Source organism: Ptychodera flava, chromosome 7, assembly GCF_041260155.1.
Source record: "Ptychodera flava strain L36383 chromosome 7, AS_Pfla_20210202, whole genome shotgun sequence".
NCBI classification, from domain to species: Eukaryota; Metazoa; Hemichordata; class Enteropneusta; family Ptychoderidae; genus Ptychodera; species Ptychodera flava.
In genome coordinates, this window is record NC_091934.1 from 9,011,044 (window position 1) to 9,032,117 (window position 21,074).

General features: G+C 38.4%; 1 protein-coding gene across 1 annotated transcript in view; it reads left to right on the top strand.

Moving 5' to 3' along the window:
* Positions 1 to 21,074, top strand: part of LOC139136108 (membrane metallo-endopeptidase-like 1) — a 104,037-nt gene that overhangs the window by 40,517 nt on the left and 42,446 nt on the right. The window contains exons 15-20 of the mRNA XM_070703884.1: positions 244 to 308; positions 503 to 554; positions 4,202 to 4,400; positions 5,352 to 5,417; positions 7,115 to 7,216; positions 8,608 to 8,684. Of these exons, the coding sequence (XP_070559985.1) occupies positions 244 to 308; positions 503 to 554; positions 4,202 to 4,400; positions 5,352 to 5,417; positions 7,115 to 7,216; positions 8,608 to 8,684 (561 nt within the window). The remainder of the gene's footprint in view (positions 1 to 243; positions 309 to 502; positions 555 to 4,201; positions 4,401 to 5,351; positions 5,418 to 7,114; positions 7,217 to 8,607; positions 8,685 to 21,074) is intronic.

Sequence of the window (21,074 nt, forward strand, 5' to 3'; positions counted from 1 at the left end):
ATCAGAAAATGCCTAACACAAAATTACATTCGAATTCCGGCGGTCATGTAAGATATACGAATTGTAAAGTGTATTTTCTCGTTTAAAATGGCGTGTAGACGAACTTTCCTATTTCGTCATAAAATCTTGTCATTTCAAATATTCAAGACAAGAGAAGCAGCAATGGATGCATGGAGTTATTCCATTATGATATATTGTTTGGTGTGATCCTTGGTTGACTCGTTTTGCTTTTTTTTTCAAAAGGTGGTTCGACGGCCTTGCCGTTGTCACGATCAACGCTATCTATGAACCCCACGGCAACAGTATCCGTAAGTTCATGTCCTTTCTTGAGTTCAAAACTATTGGAAACTGATAATTCCGAGCCTCTTCATGCTTTGTATAACTTGCATTTTCGTGTCCCGCTACGTTTGCACGCAAGAGTAAACGATTGCCTTTCAGATAAGCGACTGCAAGACATTTTCCTCTCATTAGTGAACGGTTCTGTCCACCATTTATTTTACAGTTTTTCCTGCCGGCATTCTTCAACCATTATTTTATCACAAAGATTCGCCAGAGTAAGTATTACTCTTCTCATACTATCGATCAATGTCAACTAGCGTTGGACAAATTGGATAGCACATAAAGGGCCTTTAGATATTATTTGATCGGGCTTACAATCAGAATTGTTTATGTACGCATTATGCCCTGGTCCAATTCGGGTGTACTTCGTTCAAGTCAGTGACTTTAAAAATAACTCTCTTTGCAACAGTTTCTCTAGTGTCTCTTCTATTTCATACAAACCTATTTGAAAATTTGGCAGCCCGGGTCAGGTTTTCCTAGCGATCGAACAAGTTACTTTTGAGTCTGCGCAGCAGTGAGTTAGCTTCTACCCGATTCATGTGATTTCGGGTGAAACTCCAATGTATCGCGTACAACCCACTCATCGCGTTCATCCCAATTACTCAAATCATCGCCTTCACCCCACTCACACGTACAAAAATCACAGACTTGAACCAAGTCTAAATTTTGTGCAAAACTGAACTTCTATCATTTAATGTCATAGTGGTCCGAGCTCACAACACTGTTTTCGTGGTAATTTTAGACACTGAACGAGGAGGCTAGAACTTCAAATGATAAATACTCTGATGGTCCAAATATCACAAGTATGTGAGTCCCTTTCTCTCACAAATTTCAAAAACATGTAAGTTTTAAGATTCTGGTTCACGAGTGTCACAGTGGCTACAGATGCGTTTAATGTGTTGTAGTATACTATTCCAAATACTGCCTTAGATGGCTTCGAACCTGACGAAAATTCAAACCTGATCTTGAAGAAAAGGTTCAGCTTGCCGTGCACGAGAGAAATTAGCTGAGCAAAATTTCATTCGAGGCTGTTGGCTCAGCTACTTTACTCTCGTGAGCGGTCGATTTTTCGTGTGTTTGTCCGCGAGCAGTTGAGTAAAAATCCAACGTTTTTGATATATTTTACCTCTCAAAGCAAATTCCTCACCGTGTGCACCGGAGAAAGCGATTTTTCTCACGTCTTTTTCACTAAAACGCGTGTGTGGAGATCACATGACGGTGCGAAATGACCGCCTGTAGCCTGGCCCGTAGCTTTGAAAACGCAGTCACTCTGACCTCGCGGTTCGATACACGGCCAATGCCGTCAAAATCACAGACGTGACGTGAACTGGGTAGTTGTAATAGTGTAGAGTTAAGGGATCGTTCAGAATTTACTTCCAGGGGGTGCCTGGAGGATTTTCATGGGTGGCACCCATTTTCCCAGTTAATTAGAGGGGTCAGACAAAAATACCACAACCTTTTAGGGGGCTAAGGAAAAAACACATCAATTAAGTATTTGCCAAGAAGTCTTGATCTATAAAATTACACATGGCTGCCAAAAACATCCGGTGAAAAGTTCACAATGTGCTAGCTCCTCCGTGGAAAAAGGGTTGATTTTCCAATATTCTGTATGTGCATCAAGAAGATCGTGTGCACCAATACTAAGGTGCCAGATTGTTGCGATATTGACCATAGCGTCCTGTGTACACAAAAAAATTGCAGTAGTTCAAGAAGTGATCCCAGTTATAGTGTATGATTCAAGGAGAATTGTGGGTAGGCTCACACATTGTAGAATCCCATTTGTTCTTATTTGTATGATCAATGATTCTCAGTGACGGCTGGCAGAAAAAGCCAAAAAACAAATTACAATGTAACGTGTTTTGTTTCTGTCATCTGAAAATATGCGCATCATGACTATTTTAAAGTTTGTAAAAAAATTTGAAATATGCATGTTCTGTCAACTTTGCAAAAAATGTACTGCCGTCAAAATGTGAACTTTGACGTATCAATCGTTATCTGCATTTATGAACATTGAATTGTGAATGGAACAAGCAGAAATATAACATATACATTATGTGAATTCATGTTATGGATAAGGTGGATTAAGTTTGACAAAGTCAACAACGAACGAGCCAGCAAGGTCTATACCTTGCTGGCGCTTTCGTTGTTGACTTTGTCAAATTTAATCCGGTGATAATCTAGTGACAGCGTCCACAGATTAGTAATTTACCCTTGCTTGCTTTGGCGAATTAGGCACTAAAACTCTTCAGATAATATACTAATTTACTACCCTTGCTTGCTTTGGCGAATTAGGCAATCAAACTCGTCAGATGATTTAGACGCAACACAGTGATAAAACTTTACTTAAGATTGTCAAAGGACAAATACGAAAAAAGAAATCGTTACAAAACCAGTACTAACATAAGACAAAGACACCAAAGCTGCAAAGAAAGGTTGGTGATATAAATCTTTGTTGGCAATATATATCATAGTCAAAGGTATTAAAATAAAATAAACCATAGCAAGAAGAACTTTGTCCTGAGACCAAGACACCCTACCCCTGATGACGGACTTTGGTGCAATTCCCTATGGTCGGAACACCCATTTTACAAGCTACAAAATGTGTGATTTCTAGAAAATGACTGCGTTCTTGGTATTGGGTAGTCCCCACCTTAAAAGTCTGTACCCGCCACAGTCAAACATCTGCCATTGCAAGTTGTTCAATTCATTTTCACCTACGGGAGATTACTTATAAATAAATGAGACAACTTGTCTAGATAGTGAACACACCCTACTCTGTGTATTATTAGTATATTAATTCTTGCTACAGGTATATAATATTAAAAACAATTTGGCAAAATTTGCAACCAAAGTGTTTGATATAGACCACTGAATAACAACATCTTTGACAAAGTAATAGTCAAAATAATCAAGAAATGGGCGATCATTTATAGTGGGCATATACATGTTTAATAATTAACGTTTCTTAAGAAATTTACAACCTGATTTCTTCATTACTAGCCTTCCCAAAAGTGTGCCACTTGCAGTCCCTGCAAAACATGCTTTTTATGGCCACTTAATTGTAACTCTGAAAAGTTTTGTTATATCATTGATGAAATGACCACTGTATTGTTCATGCAAAGTGTGATAAACTTGTCAGATTGTTTGGCTTACTGCCTAAGTATGCATGTATATATTGAAGGGGGGGATGGAAAAAAACCCAGGACATATGAGGGGGGCATAGATTTTCTTCATAATTTACCAGGGGGACCACAGAAAACAATCACCAGGAAAATAGAAAATCCTCCAGCCCCCCTGGCAGTAAATTCTGAACACTTCCTAATGCTGTGAATTTATGCTACGTTTCGACGTTCTCATACGTAGAGTCTACGAATCAGAATGTAGGAACGTAGCATAGGCCTAAACTCTACACTATAAACTACCCAGTCCAACATCACGCCTGTGGTCAAAATATATGACCAAAAAGATAGCTTTGCCTATCTTTCCGATGCGAAAATCATCCTTCGCCGTGTATTGTACCACAAGCGACTGCGTTTTCAATGCTACGGGCCAGACTATGGGCGGTCATTTTGCACTGCCATGTGATCTCCACACGCGCGCTTTAGTGAAAAAGATTTGAGGAAAATCACTTTCTCCCGTACACGCGGCGAGAAATTTACCTCGCCAGGCAAACAATATCAAACGCGTTGGATATTTTGCAAAACTGCTAGCGAGGACAAAAACTCACGAAAAACACGAGAGTAAACTAGCTCGAAATGAAACTTGCTCAGCTAATTTCTCTCGTGTGCGGCAGGCTTTATACGTCACAGGTCCTGCAAAGTTTATAAACGGTACTTTGTCCTTATTAATTCAATTTTTTCAGGTATTTGAATTTCGGTGGCATCGGTCACGTGATTGGTCACGAGATCACTCACGGTTTCGACGAAAGATGGCGACAGTATGATAAAGACGGTATCCTCCGGCAGTGGTGGACTAACGAATCTATAGAAGCCTACACCGAACGAGAGCAGTGCATTGTTGACCAATACGATAAGTACTACATGGAGGAATGTAACATGACGGTAGGTTTGACTCATCGTCATTGACAAGCGTTCATATCATTTCGCCATGAAAATGTAACGCAAGTACTTTAGTGAAACAAATAAAACAAAAGCTCTAAATCCTTTAATTATTTGCCGCCTTCCTCGGTGCCGATGTCAGCCTATTGGCAATCTGCAAGATAATGGGGCTGCGCTCAGTAACTCTATGGAAGGAGTTCCAAAAAATTATCCGATTTTTAGAAAGCCAAACTTCAGTACCTTAAGGAATTCAAGTACCCCTTTTCAAGTCAAAATAATTTTGATGTTCCCCTTCCCGAATAGAAATTATATCTTTCTACAGAAGCGGTTTTGGGCTGCATATTGAAATTTTATCACAAGACAAAACACAGTAGTCGCACTTTCTTGCAAGACAAGTATCACTGATTAAAAATGGGAACGAAGTAACTTCCCCTCACTCTTAATTGGAGGGTTCTGAAAGACTGTGTGTAGGCAGAAGAGGGAAATTTAAGGATAGCAGCCGGCATGTTTGTCGGGGAGAGGGATATTTCCTTCCTAAATGAGAACATTTAAGAAAACTTGGTACGTTTTAGAACAGTTTTATAAAGCGTTATGCCTTGAAAATTTGGAGAGACATCTTATGCATGTGATAACAAACATGGCCATTGTATGCAGGCCATGACGATGAACCGAATAACAGACTTGCCAAATAGACTGCAGGAGTAGAAAAATGTATATGAGCAATTTTCTGTCTACATTTTTGCAATCAATCAGATCATTCAAGTGTTAGACCGTGGCCGGTTAAACCAGATGATTTATTCTCCGGGACTTGGAATCCTCGAATGAAGAGGTAAAATGGCTACTCATTTATGTGGATCCATAGATCTAAGAGTCACATTATTGATGTCATTTTCAATGAGACACACGAAGCAAACCTATATCGGTATCACATAAACGTCACCTTTCTCTTCGCAGTTGAACGGAGTCAAGACTAAAGCAGAAAATGTTGCTGACAATGGCGGTTTGAAGGAGGCATACAGGGTAGGTAATTAAATGGTCGGCAAATCTCTGAATGTTCTCATATGGTAAACCAAATCTGATCGTGTTACTTCAGTAGCGAAATACTGTAGTTGCAATTGTTTTGATTAATCCTTAAATATTGCCATAACAAGAAAGGTTTCTCCCGATCCTTCTGTCTGAGAAAACTCGGATTACCACACATCCGTACAATGCTGCTTAATGTGTTTTATAAACCTCTGAACAGTGTCCGTTAAATTTTCTTGTATTTATACGATTTTTATTGAAGTTGTATAAAAGGAAAAACAGTCGCATTACTCATTACTGTCAGAAATATCAAAAAATTAACATTACAATATGATCAATGTATCAGTGAAAATAACAAGTCACAGTTGAGGACTAGTTAGTTGTAAATATTTCCCCATTTCTCTATGCGTTTTACCTACTTTGTTTTTTTTTCCTGCTGGTGGTGAAGAATTCTGTCTTCTGCACATTCTGGACATAATTCATAAAGTTTGCAAAGTTGAGCTCCTTTTTAAAACATCTCACAATATAAATATACCTCTTTGCAACTACAGTGCGTTTCACCAGGTACCGCAACTCAGCGTATGAGACGGACACATTTCACCTACAACACAAACGATAAGCATGGGTATCACAGACACATTTCAAAGTCACCGACTCATTGATTAATTACAGTAAACCAGCATGGGGCCGCCGCAGTCTAGACTGAGAGATACACTTGATCTACAATGTAACTGTTTTCACAATTTCAGCTAAGACTTGAAGAGCTGAAACTTTAACCTTTAAAGAAATGAAATACACAGGATCCGAACATGATGTCGACTTCGAGATCTGACGTGAACCTCAAATGTCAGTTGTCAACGCAAGAAAAGAAGTTTATTTCATTCACGTTTTTTATGGCTAGAGCAGACGTTTCTGTTGAGAATACTTGCAGCTCTTCAACTCTTAGCTGGAATCATAAGAACAGTTACATAGTAGGTCAAGTGTATCTCTTAGTCTAGACAGAGGGGCTGCTCCATGCTGGTTTAATGTAATTAATCAATGAGTTCGTAGATTTGAAATGTGTCGTGATACCCGAGCCAATCGTTTCTTTTGTACGTGAAATGTGTCCGTCTCATACGCCGAGTTGCGGTACCTAGGTGAAACGCACTGCAGTAGTAGGAAATTAACAATCTTCGGAAACTGAATTTCCAAGCAAAACAGTCTCAGGATTCAGTGAAGTCTGGAAACCCAGCCCTCTTCCAAATGTATCACTAAAAATTTTCCGAAATCTGTTGACATGGTTACAGTGAAAAAGCAGACGAGATGAAGAAGAATTTCCGTAAACAATTCATAACGCCTTAAAAATATTTTGTTTTATCTCGAGACATTGATTATTTTTAAACATCGCGCTGGCAGGTGCTCTTAACACGATTGGAACTAATTTGGGATAATTGGATGGTGAAGTAAGGCCGATTTAATCTACAAATGTAATCTCATCTGCTTTTCTTTTTACATTACACATTTGTTTTTATGAGTAATGTGCAATATTTCAACATTCAGCTATACGGCACCTAACACTTTTGAGAAATTTGAAAAATATGAAAATCCAATTATCCCAAAATAGTTCCAATCGTGTTTCTTGGTAATACATTGTTTAAGTTATTCTGCCACAAAAATGATAATGCAGATATTCTTTTCCTTATTCATAATTCAAGGGTTACCGTAAGATGGTGGAAGAGACAATGGACGGCGAAGAATTACGACTACCTGGAATTGATCTGACTCAAGATCAAATGCTATTTGTCAAATTTGCTCAGGTGCGCTTTTTTTACGATTAACACTCCCTTTCAGTACGCCTCTCACACAGTTTAATGTTATTGGTAACTGGCTGTGTAACCGTATTTTGGTTATCCACTTTATACGTCTGTCGTTTTTAGCTCACATGTGAGCTTATATGGTAAGTCAGCAGCGTCTGTGTATATATATATATATATATATATATATATATATATATATATATATATATATATATATATATATATATATATACACACACACAGATGTCATCTGTAGAGATATAATTTAGCCGCTTAATCCATCAGGGTCGGGCTATGGATCGCCAAATCTTATATCAGTGGATGTAAACGTGTCAACTTGTATCGGATTTATGCTGGAATTGCTTTGAAATTTGGCTTGCAAAGTGTTTATCATATACTTTCCATTGTCATATTGTATATTTATGGAATTGTTTGTCTCTGTGGGTCAAATATTGGCTGTTACACAAATCCCCGGTTTGATGCTTTTAAATTGTGTTAGAAGGGCTTTACAACAAATGTACATATCTGATGCCACTGACGCCTTAGTAGATGTACGTTTTTGTTTTAAATTCCCCATTCGTCCCCATTCGTCTATGGTTCCGCCTATGGTTCTAGTTCAACTTTATTGCCGTTTGGCAGATATGATTATCAAGTAGGCGTGACAGCATTGTTAACAGTGGCTGCCCTAAAGAAACCCTAAATAGCTGAACACTGAAGCTTACGTTTACTTCATACTTATGAACTTGATCGTGAAACCATAGGTAGTAGAGGGACCAACTGTTTTCTACATTAGTTCCATGCAATACAATATTACAAGAAGACATCTTTACTTTGGTAAGGTAGATTTTATCGCTATGTTTTAATGTACAAGCCGAATGGTGTTGTATATGTGCTGTGTGTGTCTGTTGCAACAGTTGCCGACCGTTACATATACTTGCCTGCCTGCAACATGTAACCAACTGTGAGCAAAGTGTCAATGAGGCTACGTTTTCATTATCATTCATTTCTTACAGAGCAGAATCACTTCTCAGTAATAGAGATCAAATCAATTGTAAGTTATACATTCTGAAACACGACGACAGAGTAGACAACCAAAGCATAGCAGTTCACGTTAAATACAACAATGAAATAGTGTGTGATATCCACCAGATACAAATATATGATACGAGCACCTAATAGATTAGTGGTTGTTTTCGCATGCATTGGCAACCTTGTCTTTTTTCAACGCAGTTGTACTTGATACTCAGTCTTTGTTCATTTTAGTAAAGCAAATTTTGAAGCACACGCACACCAACACATACACACGCATGTAAATGGCATTTCCACTGTAACCTGCGACGCATCTCTCCTCACAATGAATGATTTTCTATTCTGCAAACGTTCAATCATAGATCTGGTGCAGCAAGTACACCGAGCAGGGAGCAAGAAATAAGATATTGACTGGACGCCACAGCCCTGAACGCTACAGGTCAGTATAAAATGCCATCTCTTCTTTGAAGAACTATGGCACGTGATCAATGAAGGGTTGATTTAGGTCAGTGAGTGCTTAATGAGATATATCCTCCCGGACTATTTCGATAGAATTAATCAACGCTATCGGCAAGTAACAGCAGAATTGAATATTACGCAGAGGGCAATGTTGACGTGCAACAAACAACTGAAAATGACGTTTTGAAGCACAAATTTAACAATATCAGTTTTGGTAGAATGCAACCCGAGGACAGACATTTCGACCCTCAAACTTTTACAATTCTTTTCTGATCTACTTCTTGTGGGGTTCATTTTGAAGCTCCACTTTTCACAGTCTGTTTTTTGAAAATTGGACATTTTATTATTCCCTATGTAGTTAGTAGAGGGATGGCGGCCATTTCGAATTTAAAATATCAGTGTTTCTTTGTCTCTCTAGTACCAAAATTTGCACGATGACCCCTGATTGTTATTCTTGATTTTGAAAGAGAAGTGTTATAAGATTCCGTGAGGAGAGTATTTTGAGGCTAATTTTGTTATCTTTTTTCTTCAAAGGCGCTGGTCAGACAGCTTTGTTATTTGGTATAGAGGTCCCCTAGGGTGACCTAAGTCAGATAATATCATACAGTGAAGAAAAAACAACTTTGTAATTTTGGAACTATTTTGCCAATTTTGGTAAAAAAAGTTATTTCTCACAAACTGCTTGTCTAATACCTTTGCAGTCACTAGGGACGACCCAAGGGAGCCTTCAGAAATTATGGGGGTGGGCCGGGGGGAATGGGGGGGAGGGTCACTTTTTAGGAAACAGTTCAAGAGGGAGGGTCACTTTTTATAAACCTATCTTGGGGGAGGGTCATTTTTGACAGAAGCTGATTTAAAGGCCAAATCTTTGATTGTCTGTGTGATATTTCCTGAATAGGAAATCACCAACAAAATACGTACACATTATCTACAAGTTTCACAAGCAAAGAAGATGCAGTTGTATCCTACATTAAACACCTTGACAGTTAAAACTGATACAAGACAAGAGACAAAAACATATGCAACAGGAGGAAAAGTGTATATCAATTATCAAATGTACATAAATGCAAAGATATTGTCAGTTTTATATTGGAAAAAATTGTGCATAGTTCTCTCATAGACTACCATGTACAGTAAATTAACTTTTCAGTGAAATTCCAAAATCAAATTTCATGCACAACCATGGACTTATAACAACTCTTGTTTAATCAAAAACATTAATATAAATAATTAAGCGCACATACATGCACAGATTTACCTAGTTTTGTATTTAAAAAAAATTATTCATAGCTTGATCATAGACCGCTATGCATAGTGAATCAACATTTCTGTGAAATTCCAAAATCAAATTTCTTGCACAACCTGGACTTGTAACTACTCTAGTCTAAAAAAAAAATAATGTAAATAATCAAGCATACATAAATGCACAGATTTATCTAATTTTTGTACTGAAAAAAAATTATTCATACTTTCATCATAGACCGCCATCCATAGTGAATCGTCATTTCAGTGAAATTCCAAAATCAAATTTCTGACACAACCATAGAATTGTGACCACTCTAGTCTAATCAAGAACATTAATATCAATAATCAAGAGTACATAAATGCAAAGATTTATCTATTTTTGTATTGGAAAAAACTATTCATAGTTTACTCATAGACACCATGGATAGTGAACCAATTTTTTAGATGAAATTCAGAAATCGATTTCTTGTACACAAATGCACATTTTTATTATTATTATTATTATTACTCTTTATTTAAACTCGATAACTCCATAGGTGAAACAACCCTTTTCATGGAGGTCGAATAGATAAAAGAAAATTATATTACAGCATAAAATTGAAAACACAAAAAACACAAGTACAAATAGCAGAAAAAACTACGAAGAGTCATCAGACAAGTAAATAGAATACAGAAAGTTATTACAAGATTTCATAAAACTAGTCAGTGACTCGGAGTCCCTGATGGCTTTGGGGAGATTGTTATATTCATCCACACCCACAACAGACAAGGTGTTTTGATAAAGAATTGTACGTGCTTTGGGAACTTTAAGGAGGTTCTGATTGGAAGAACGCAGTGATCTGTAAGGGATATAATATAATTAAAGCTGCAAGCAGCGTTGGCGGGGCCCAAGCGGTGAACATGGTTGAAAAATCTTGCAATAATGATATTATGTGCAAAATTCGAGCTTGAAAAAGTAGGATTTTGAACATCATCTAATAGTTACTGTACGTTTCACTTGGAATTTAATATTTTACGGAAAATCCAATATGGCGGCCAAACCATGAGACCGATCAAAACCTATTTCACAAACTTGAAACACATCACTTTAAAGATGGTATATGCAAAATTTCAGTCAATTCGATGTTTGTTCGGGAGAAGAAGATTTTTAGAGATTAAATCACGATTTTCGAAAAATCCAATATGGCGGCCAAACCACGTGACCGATCAAAAGGCCTTTCGCAAACTTGAAAGAGATCACACTAAAGATGTTACATGTCAAATTTCAATCGAATCTGTGTATTTATTGGTTCTGGAGTAGAAGATTTTTAAAGATTAAATCACGATTTTCGCAAAATCCAATATGGCGGCCAAACCATGTAACCGATCAAAACGCCTTTCGCAAATTTGAAAGAGATTACACTTAAGATGTTACATATCAAATTTCAGTCGAATCGGTGTGTTGGTTCTGGAGAAGAAGATTTTCAACAATTAAATCAGATTTTTCGCAAAATCCAATATGGCGGCCAGACCAAGTGACCGATCAAAACGCGTTTCGCAAACTTGAAAGAGATCACACTTAAGATGTTATATGTCAAATTTCAGTCGAATCGGTGTGTTGGTTCTGGAGAAGAAGATTTTTAAAGATTAAATCACGATTTTCGCAAAAATCCAATATGGCGGCCAGACCACTTGACCGATTAAAACGCCTTTCGCAAACTTGAAAGAGATCACACTTAAGATGCTACATGTCAAATTTCAGTTGAATCGGTGTGTTTGTTCTGGAGAAGAAGATTTTTGAAGATTAAATCACGATTTTTGCAAAATCCAATATGGCGGCCAAACTACGTGACCGATCAAAACGCCTTTCGCAAACTTGAAAGAGATCACACTTAAGATGTTACATGTGAAATTTCAGTCGAATCGGTGTTTTGGTTCTGGAGAAGAAGATTTTTAAAGATTAAATCACGATTTTTGCAAAATCCAATATGGCGGCCAAGGTCACGTGACCGCATGCGATTTTATTGGCAAATTCTTAAGACCTTAGGCCATGCTTGCTATACAAAAAATTTCAAATCGACTAGACCCCTGGGTCTTCTGGAGAAGCCATTTTAGGTTTTTGGAAAATCCAATATGGCCGCCAGGTCACGTGACCAATCGAAATTGTATACCCAGGTGCACGAGATCTCATAGGTACCTATTAGCCCTGCAAGTTTCAGAAGTTTGCGGTAAGCGGTGGTTGAGTTCTAGGTCGACAAAAAAAGAGCGGAAGAAGAAGAAGAAGTAGAAGAAGAAAGTTGAACTCCTATAAAACACATAGGGGCCCAGCCGGTCGGCTTGGGCCCCTAATTATTAGGGGCCCAGCCTACCGGCTGGGCCCCTATTGGTTTTATAGGAGTTCAATATTTAGGGGCCCAAGCCGACCGGCTGGGCCCCTATTGGTTTTATAGGAGTTCAACTTTCTTTCTTCTCTTGTTATTAGGGGCCCAAGCCGACCGGCTGGGACCCTATTGTTATTGCTCAAGTTCTACTACTTCCTCTTCTTCCTCTTTTTAGGGGCCCAAGCCTACCGGCTGGGCCCCTATTGGTTTCGTAGGAATTCAACTTTCTTCTTCTTCTTTTTCTTCCGCTCTTTTTTTGTCGACCTAGAACTCAAACACCGCTTACCGCAAACTTCTGAAACTTGCAGGGCTAATAGGTACCTATGAGATCTCGTGCACCTGGGTATACAAATTTCGATTGGTCACGTGACCTGGCGGCCATATTGGATTTTCCAAAAATCTAAAAATGGCTTCTCCAGAATACCTAGGGGTCTAGTCGATTTGAAATTTTTTGTATAGCAAGCATGGCCTAAGGTCTTAAAAATTTGCCAATAAAATCGCATGCGGTCACGTGACCTTGGCCGCCATATTGGATTTTTGAAAAATACCAATTTAATCTTTAAAAATCTTCTTCTCCAGAACCAAGACACCGATTCGACTAAAACTTCACATGTTACATCTTAAGTGTGATCTCTTTCAAGTTTGCGAAAGGCGTTTTGATCGGTCATATTGTTTGGCCGCCATATTGGATTTTGCGAAAATCGTGATTTAATCTTCAAAAATCTTCTTCTCCTGAACCAACACACTGATTCTACTGAAATTTGATATGTAACATCTTAAGTGTGATCTTTTTCAAGTTTGCGGAAGGCGTTTTGATCGGTCACGTGGTCTGGCCGCCATATTGGATTTTTGCGAAAATCATGATTTAATCTTTAAAAATCTTCTTCTCCAGAACCAACTCAACGATTCGACTGAAATTTGACATGTGTCATCTTAAGTGTTGTCTCTTTCAAGTTTGCGAAAAATGTTTTGATCGGTCACGTGGTTTGGCCGCCATATTGGATTTTGCGAAAATCGTGATGAAATCTTTAAAAATCTTCTTCTCCAGAACCAACACACCGATTCGACTGAAATTTGACATGTAACATAAAAGTGTGATCTCTTTCAAGTTTGCGAAAGGCGTTTTGATCGGTCACGTGGTTTGGCCGCCATATTGGATTTTAGGAAAATCATGATTTAATCTTTAAAAATTTTCCTCTCCACAACCAACACACCGATTGAGCTGAAATTTTATGTGTAACATCTTAAGTGTGATCTCTTTCAAGTTTGCGAAAAGCATTTTCATCGGTCACGTGGTTTTGCCGCCATATTGGATTTTCTGTAAAATATTAAATTCCAAGTGAAACGTACAGTAACTATTAGATGATGTTCAAAATCCTACTTTTGCAAGCTCGAATTTTGCACATAATATCATTAGTGCAAGATTTTTCAACCATGTTAACCGCTTGGGCCCCGCCAACGCTGCTTGCAGCTTTAATTCTTCTTCTTCTTCTGCCGATTCTTTGTCGACCTAGATCTCTTAAACGGCTGAATGAAAACTTCTCAAATTTGCAGAGCTAGTAGGTGTTAATTAGTACTCGTGCACCTGACCCTTGAAATTTTGATTGGTCACGTGACCTGGCGACCATATTGGATTTTCCAAAAACCTAAAGATGGCTTCTCCAGAAGACCTAGGGGTCTAGTCGATTTGAATTTTTTTGTATAGCAAGCATGACCTAAGGTCTTCATAATTTGCACATAAAATCGCATGCTGTCACGTGACCTTGGCCGCCATATTGAATTTTCTAAAATACTCATTTAATCTTTAAAAATCTTCTTCTCCAGAACCAAAACACTGATTAAGCTCAAATTTTACTCATGTCATCCTTTGAACGATCTCTTTCAAGTTTGCAAAAATCATTTTGATCGGTCACGTGGTTTGGTCGCCATATTTGATTTTGTGAAATCACAATTTAATCTCTAAAAATCTTCTCCTCCAGAACAAATTCACTGATTAAACTAAAATTCCACATATATCATCTTAAGTGTGATCTCTTTCAAGTTTGCAAAAGGCGTTTGGATCGGTCACGTGGTTTGGCCGCCATATTGGATTTTGCAAAAATCGTAATTTAATCTTTAAAAATCTTCTTCTCTAGAACCAAAACACCGATTAAGCTCAAATTTTACTCAAGTCATCCTTAGGGTGATCTCTTTCAAGTTTGCAAAAAACATTTCGATCGGTCACGTGGTTTGGCCGCCATATTGGATTTTGTGAAATCGTAATGCAATTTTTAAAATCTCTCCTCCAGAACAAATACACCAATTGAACTAAAATTTCACATTTATTTTCCTTAGTGGTAGTCCTTTTAAGTTTCAGAAAAACATTTTGATCAGTCACGTAATTTGGCCGCCATATTGGATTTTATGTACATCGCAGTTTAATCCTTAGCAATCTTCTTCTCCAGAACCAATGTACAGATTGAACTAAAATTTTACACTCATTATCCCTAGTGGCAGTTCTTTTACATTTTCGAAAGGCATTTGGATCGGTCATGTGCTTTGGCCGCTATATTGGATTTTGTGAAAAATTGCAATTTCATCTTTAAAACTATTCTTTCCAGAACCAACGCACCGATCCAACTGAAATTTTACTTCTGTCACCCTTAGTGTGAGCACTTTCAAGTTTGTGAAAGGCGTTGGGGTCGGTCAAGTGGTTTGTTTGCCATATTGGATATAGCGACAATCGCAATTTCATCATTAAAACTCTTCTTCTCAAAAACCAACACACAGATTCACCTGAAATTTTACTCATATCTTTCTTAGTGCGAGCACTTTCAAGTTTGCGAAAGGCATTTGGATCGGTTAAGTCGCCACAATGTGCATAAGGCTGCAGTGTAAAACCTCGTCAGTCAGAAGATCGATCAGTGATGTATGTTATATTGTACACTTGAAAGTCAAAGACGGCACAACAGACTGCAATGCCAGCTGTCAAATTCAGCTAGCAGTCACACGAACCCTAATATCGGCGCCTTGTTTAAGGCAACTTTGGCGACCAGCTTTTGTACGCCGGGTGACTTTGTCGAGTATACTGCCACGGAAGTACTTAGAGGAGTGTGCCACTAGCTTTGGTGGCCGACTGCTGTGATTGACTGAATAAGAGACAAGGTCCCGCCAGGGCACAATTACTGGGGTCTACGCACAGCTTATATGTGAGTGTCAAGGATCATAAATGAAGCTATTTGGGTAATTTTATATGTAGGTGTCTCAATACACGCTCACTTGTTCATCACTAATAAAAAAGAAAGATACATGACATTGCAAGGTGTGGTGATTTGTTTATGTTTCTCTATCTGACATGCATGGAGTGGCCCTGGTGTGTTGTGTAACTGAGAGCATGTACCTGATTAACAATGTAAACAAGACCACATCAAGCCCAGCTGTAAATGTCATAAAAATCGCTGATACACATCTATTAAATCAACACCTTGTTTAATGAAGTTCTGCAGCTTGATCTAACTTCACTGTAATTGCTGTGTGCCATTGCACGTCCGGTCTGTGACCGCCGAAATGTACCCTTTATTTATCAGCGATTCGGGGACTCTAATATCGATACTAGACAATAGTAGAATGACTTGCCCTATGCATCGGTACGCCAGATCTGTGAAATCGTCATATATTTACTGCATGTTTATCGGGAATTTGGGGACTCTAATATAAATAGCACACAATACTAATATGACTTGCCCTGTGCCTCGGCACACAAGGTCTGTGAAATTGCCGATATTTACCAGATATTTATCAGCGATTTGGGGACTCCAATATTGATACTAGACAATACTAGATTCTGTCAAATCCCGGGTAAATATCCGATATATATCGAAGAATACACCACCTTGCAGTTCTGGTCAAACCCGACTTCCAAGGACTGACTGTAAATTCGATACTGAACGATACTGGATTCTGTCAAATCGAGGGTAAATATCCGATATCGGAGATTTCACTACCTTACAGTTTTGGTCAAACCCGACTTTCAATGACTGACTCTAGCTTCGACACTAGACTATATACTTTCTGTTAAATCGCGGGTAAATATCCGGTATATATCGGAGATTTCACCACATTACAGGTTTTGCCAAACCCGACTTCAAAGGACTGACTCTAGCTTCTATAATAGACGATACTAGATTTTCTCAAATCGCGGGTAAATGTTCGATATATATCGGAGATTTCACCACCTTACACTTCTTGTCAAACCCGACTTCCAAGGACTGACTCTAGCTTCGATACTTAACGATACCAGATTCTGTCATAACGCAGGTAAATATCCGATATGTATATCGGACATTTCACCACCTTACACTTCTTGTCAAACCCGACTTCCAAGGACTGACTCTAACTTCGATACTAAGCGATACTAGATTCTGTCAAATCGCGGGTAAATATCATATATATATATATTATATATATATATATATATATATATATATATATATATATATATATATATATATATATATATATATATATATATATATATATATATATCGGACATTTCATCACCTTACCTTACAAACCCGACTGCGAAGGACCGACTGTAACTTCGATACCAGGCGATACTAGATTCTGTCAAATCGAGGGTGAATATCCGATATAGATTGGAGATTTCACCATCTTATAGATCTAGTCGAGCCAATCTAACTTCGGTATTGTATATTCTAATAGCCGTAAATATCGGATATCATATCAAAGTGCAATGTCGCAGTGTCCTCGGGATTCCGGGATATTACATAGCACTCACCCCGCCTATCGCGTTCACCACACTCAGGTGTCTCACATCGCCTTCACCCCACTAAAATATTCACAAATCACAGTCTACGATGCGGCTAGCAGGCGGCCGCAATTACCAACTACAAATAGTTTATTGATTGTTGTCAGTTGGGAAGGAAACTAGGTTTAAAATGGCTGCTGTTACTCACAGCCTGTCGGTAAAATTGCTATTCAAAGCTGGGCGCTCTTGCCATAGTTCTAGGTCTAAATAGGTGTGATGACCATTTCAGTTGATAGTGTAGCTGTTCAGAAGAATTGTTTGCACAACTTATTACAGTGGGAACACTCAGTAAACGTGTACTTCCTTAATTTGTGAAGTTTATTACTGCAAAAGTAGCCCTGCGTTCAGGTGTGTTTGTTCCCGGCAACGGTCTGTGGTTAACTTGAGTCTCTGCGGCGAGATTCACAATGGCGATCTCCATGGGTAAATTTAAACGGCCAAGCATACGGCTTTTTTAACAAGGTAGAGCGAGTAAGGCCTGAACGGCGAAAATGTTGATGGTGTATAGCTGCCAATAAGCAAATATCCTTACTGATGTTAGAAACTTGTGTGAATTGGCTTCCTTGAAGATTAGACTGAAAGATTCCGTCGCGTGCGGGCGCTCCGGCGCACTGCGACCTACGACCCTTTATCGTCGTAGGTCGCAGTGCACCGGAGCGCCCGCACGCGACGGAATCTTTCAGTCTACCTTGAAGATGAATTCGCAAGATTTTTCAGCTATTGTGACGTTATATCGGAAACAGATTTTCAGAGAAGGCGCCCGCTCGTCCGCCAAGTACAGTCGACGTACTTCCGCATTCATATTGTGCAAATCCGCAAGTCTTGTCGCGATATTTGAGCATTTAACTTGATCGTCAGTGAAACAAAAAGATGTTTCTCCATATCAAAACATTATGTGTTTTATATTTTAGGGTTCTGTTTAAGTAATAGACATGAACATTTGGATTTATGATCCGTGATTTCCGCGATCCGTGGCATGATTCAACTGGCCGTGGATACGCACTGACTTTTTTGGTGATGACCCCTGACCCAAGTGTCATCGATACGCTGTGCGCTGTCCGAGCATCGCTTGCTACCAAAGCTCCATGCTAAATTCAAGCGTAAAGCAAATGTATCGAAAGTCTAACATGCACAAATTTGTCAAGTCTTTGAGTATTTTACTTTTGAACTGCTATGAAAATGGATATCTACGTATAATTCGTTTGAAAAACAGGTTTCGTGCCGTTATAGTGCGATATGTACAGTACAGCAGTGATAGCGATTGCAGGTTTTTTACAAAGGCTGCGTTCACAAAAAAAGGTGGGGGGGGGGGGGGCTGGAGGTATTCATTCAGGAAGGGGAAATCGAAAATTTTGGGGGTAGTAGAGGGGGACTTGAAAATTTTGCTCTACCTGCAGGGGGCACTTGAAAATTTATTGGTTCCCTTTTATGTTTTACATTTTCCGATTCCAAGTTTTTTTGTAGGTAATCTAATGAAGTGAATACCATTTTTATGTCATTCAAATGTTGTTAAGTTAGTAATAATTTAACAGAATCTGAACCATTTTGTCACATTCCATGACTTATATCTCGAAAAAATCTAAACATGTGTGATTGTCGTAAAAAATCTAACTTGAGCCTAGTAACAGGGCAGAAGCTGCAACCGTTGATGATTTTTGCAATCTATCTAATATATCAACTACAGTTTCCTGCTGTCTCCCTACAGCATGCTCAAACACACAATGTTCAGTTTGTCGACAAAACCTGTATATATAAATATGTATTTAGGTGATAGTTTGATTAGAGTCCAGACTGACAGTCAGTTGTCAGCACTGATACGTGGTACACATACACAGGCTGTGCTAGCAAGCTGAATACTGGACAGTTCAACATGCTGTAGAGAGTAGAACAAGAACGCAGTTGTATGATAAACTGAACAAAAATAGTGTCAAAATTATCAAAGTTAATACAACTTCTTCCTATGGGCAACTGTCACTATCAGATACCGCCCTGCTACTGTAGTATATACGTGAGCAGTGACAGAGATAGCTCTGACTCCGATATACATTGTAGTTGAAGAAGAGTTTGTGTCTCATGACAGTAAAACATTACCTAAACAAGATCAGGCCAGAAAGCAACACAAGGAAGAACACATGAAAATTGTTTGCATTCTAGCATATGAGAATAATCAAATATTAAAGAAAAAAGAGGGGGTCACCGTGCTTGATTTTCTAAATTTTCACAGTTTTGTCAAAACATTATACAAAAGTAAAACTTTAAACAGTAAAGATGAAATGAAAAAATATATGACTAATTATTTATTTTTTAACCAAATTTGCAATTATTACGCCAAAAATTTCAGAGATTAATACATTTATTTGATGGAATATTTTAACCTTCCCGTATTGTAAATTTTGAGTAGTATCTAAATCATATATGTCTTGTACTTTTGAAACAAATTTTTGGTAGGTCACCGTGCTCAGTTTAAGACGCCATATTTGATTTCTTGAAAATCGCAATTTATCTCTACAATCTCCTGAACCAAAACACTGATGGAAGTGAAATTCCACTTTTGTCATTCTTAGTGAGAGCTCTTTCAGGTTTGTGAAAGGCAATTAGATCACTCACATGTTTTTGCCGCATATTGTATTTTGCATGGAGAGATAAATGTGAGATGATGTTCAAAATTCTTCTTTACAAGAACTTGACTGTTTTCAAGCTAAAATTTTGCACATAATATAATCAGTGGAAGATTTGGAAACCAGGTTAATCGCTTGGGCCCCGCCAACGCTGCTTGCAGCTTTAATTAGGGGCCCAAGCCTACCGGCTGGGCCCCTATTGGTTTTATAGGAGTTCAATATTTAGGGGCCCAAGCCTACCGGCTGGGCCCCTATTGGTTTTATAGGAGTTCAATATTCTTCTTCTTCTTCTCTTCTTCTTCTTCTTCCGCTCTTTTTTGTCGACCTAGAACTCAATCACCGCTTACCGCAAACTTCTGAAACTTGCAGGGCTAATAGGTACCTATGAGATCTCGTGCACCTGGGTATAGAAATTTCGAATAGTCGCGCGACCTGGTGGCCATATTGGATTTGCGAAAAATACCGACTTAATTATAAAAATCTTCTTCTCCAGAACCATATACAGATTAGCTGAAATTTTACTCATGTCATCCTTAGAGTGATCTCTTTCAAGTTTGCGAAAGACGTTTGGATCGGTCACGTGATTTGGCCGCCATCTTGGATTTTATGAAAATCGCAATTTAATCATTAAAAATCTTCTTCTCCAGAACAAACACACCGATTTAACTGAAATTTTACTCATCTCATCCTCAGAGTAATCTCTTTTAAGTTTGCGAAAGACATTTGGATTGGTCACATGATTTGGCCGCCATCTTGGATTTATGCGCATATCTAATTTTGAGCCAGCCAATAGAGCTAAAGGTCTGATTTTTGGTATATAGGGATAACTTAGCAATGCAATTTTTTTGACAAAATGTCACGTGACCTCAATGACCTTTGACCTTGAATATACGTATATGTCCATAACTCAGTAACCACAAGTGCTACACCCTTCATATTTGGTATGATGGAGACCTTATGACACCACATCCTGTACCTCATTAATTATGTGCATATCTAATTCTGAGCCAGCCAATAGAGCGAGAGGTCTGATTTTTGGTATATAGGGATAACTTAGCATAACAATTTTTTTGACAAAATGTCATGTGACTTCGATGACCTTTGACCTTGAAAATACGTATATGTCCATAACTCAGTAACCACAAGTGCTACACCCTTCATATTTGGTATGATGGGAGACCTTATGACACCACTATCCTGTACCTCATTAATTATGCGCATATGTAATTCTGAGCCAGCCAATAGAGCTAGAGGTCTGATTTTTGGTATATAGGGATAACTTAGCAATACAATTTTTTGACAAAATGTCACATGACCGTCGATGACCTTTGACCTTGAAA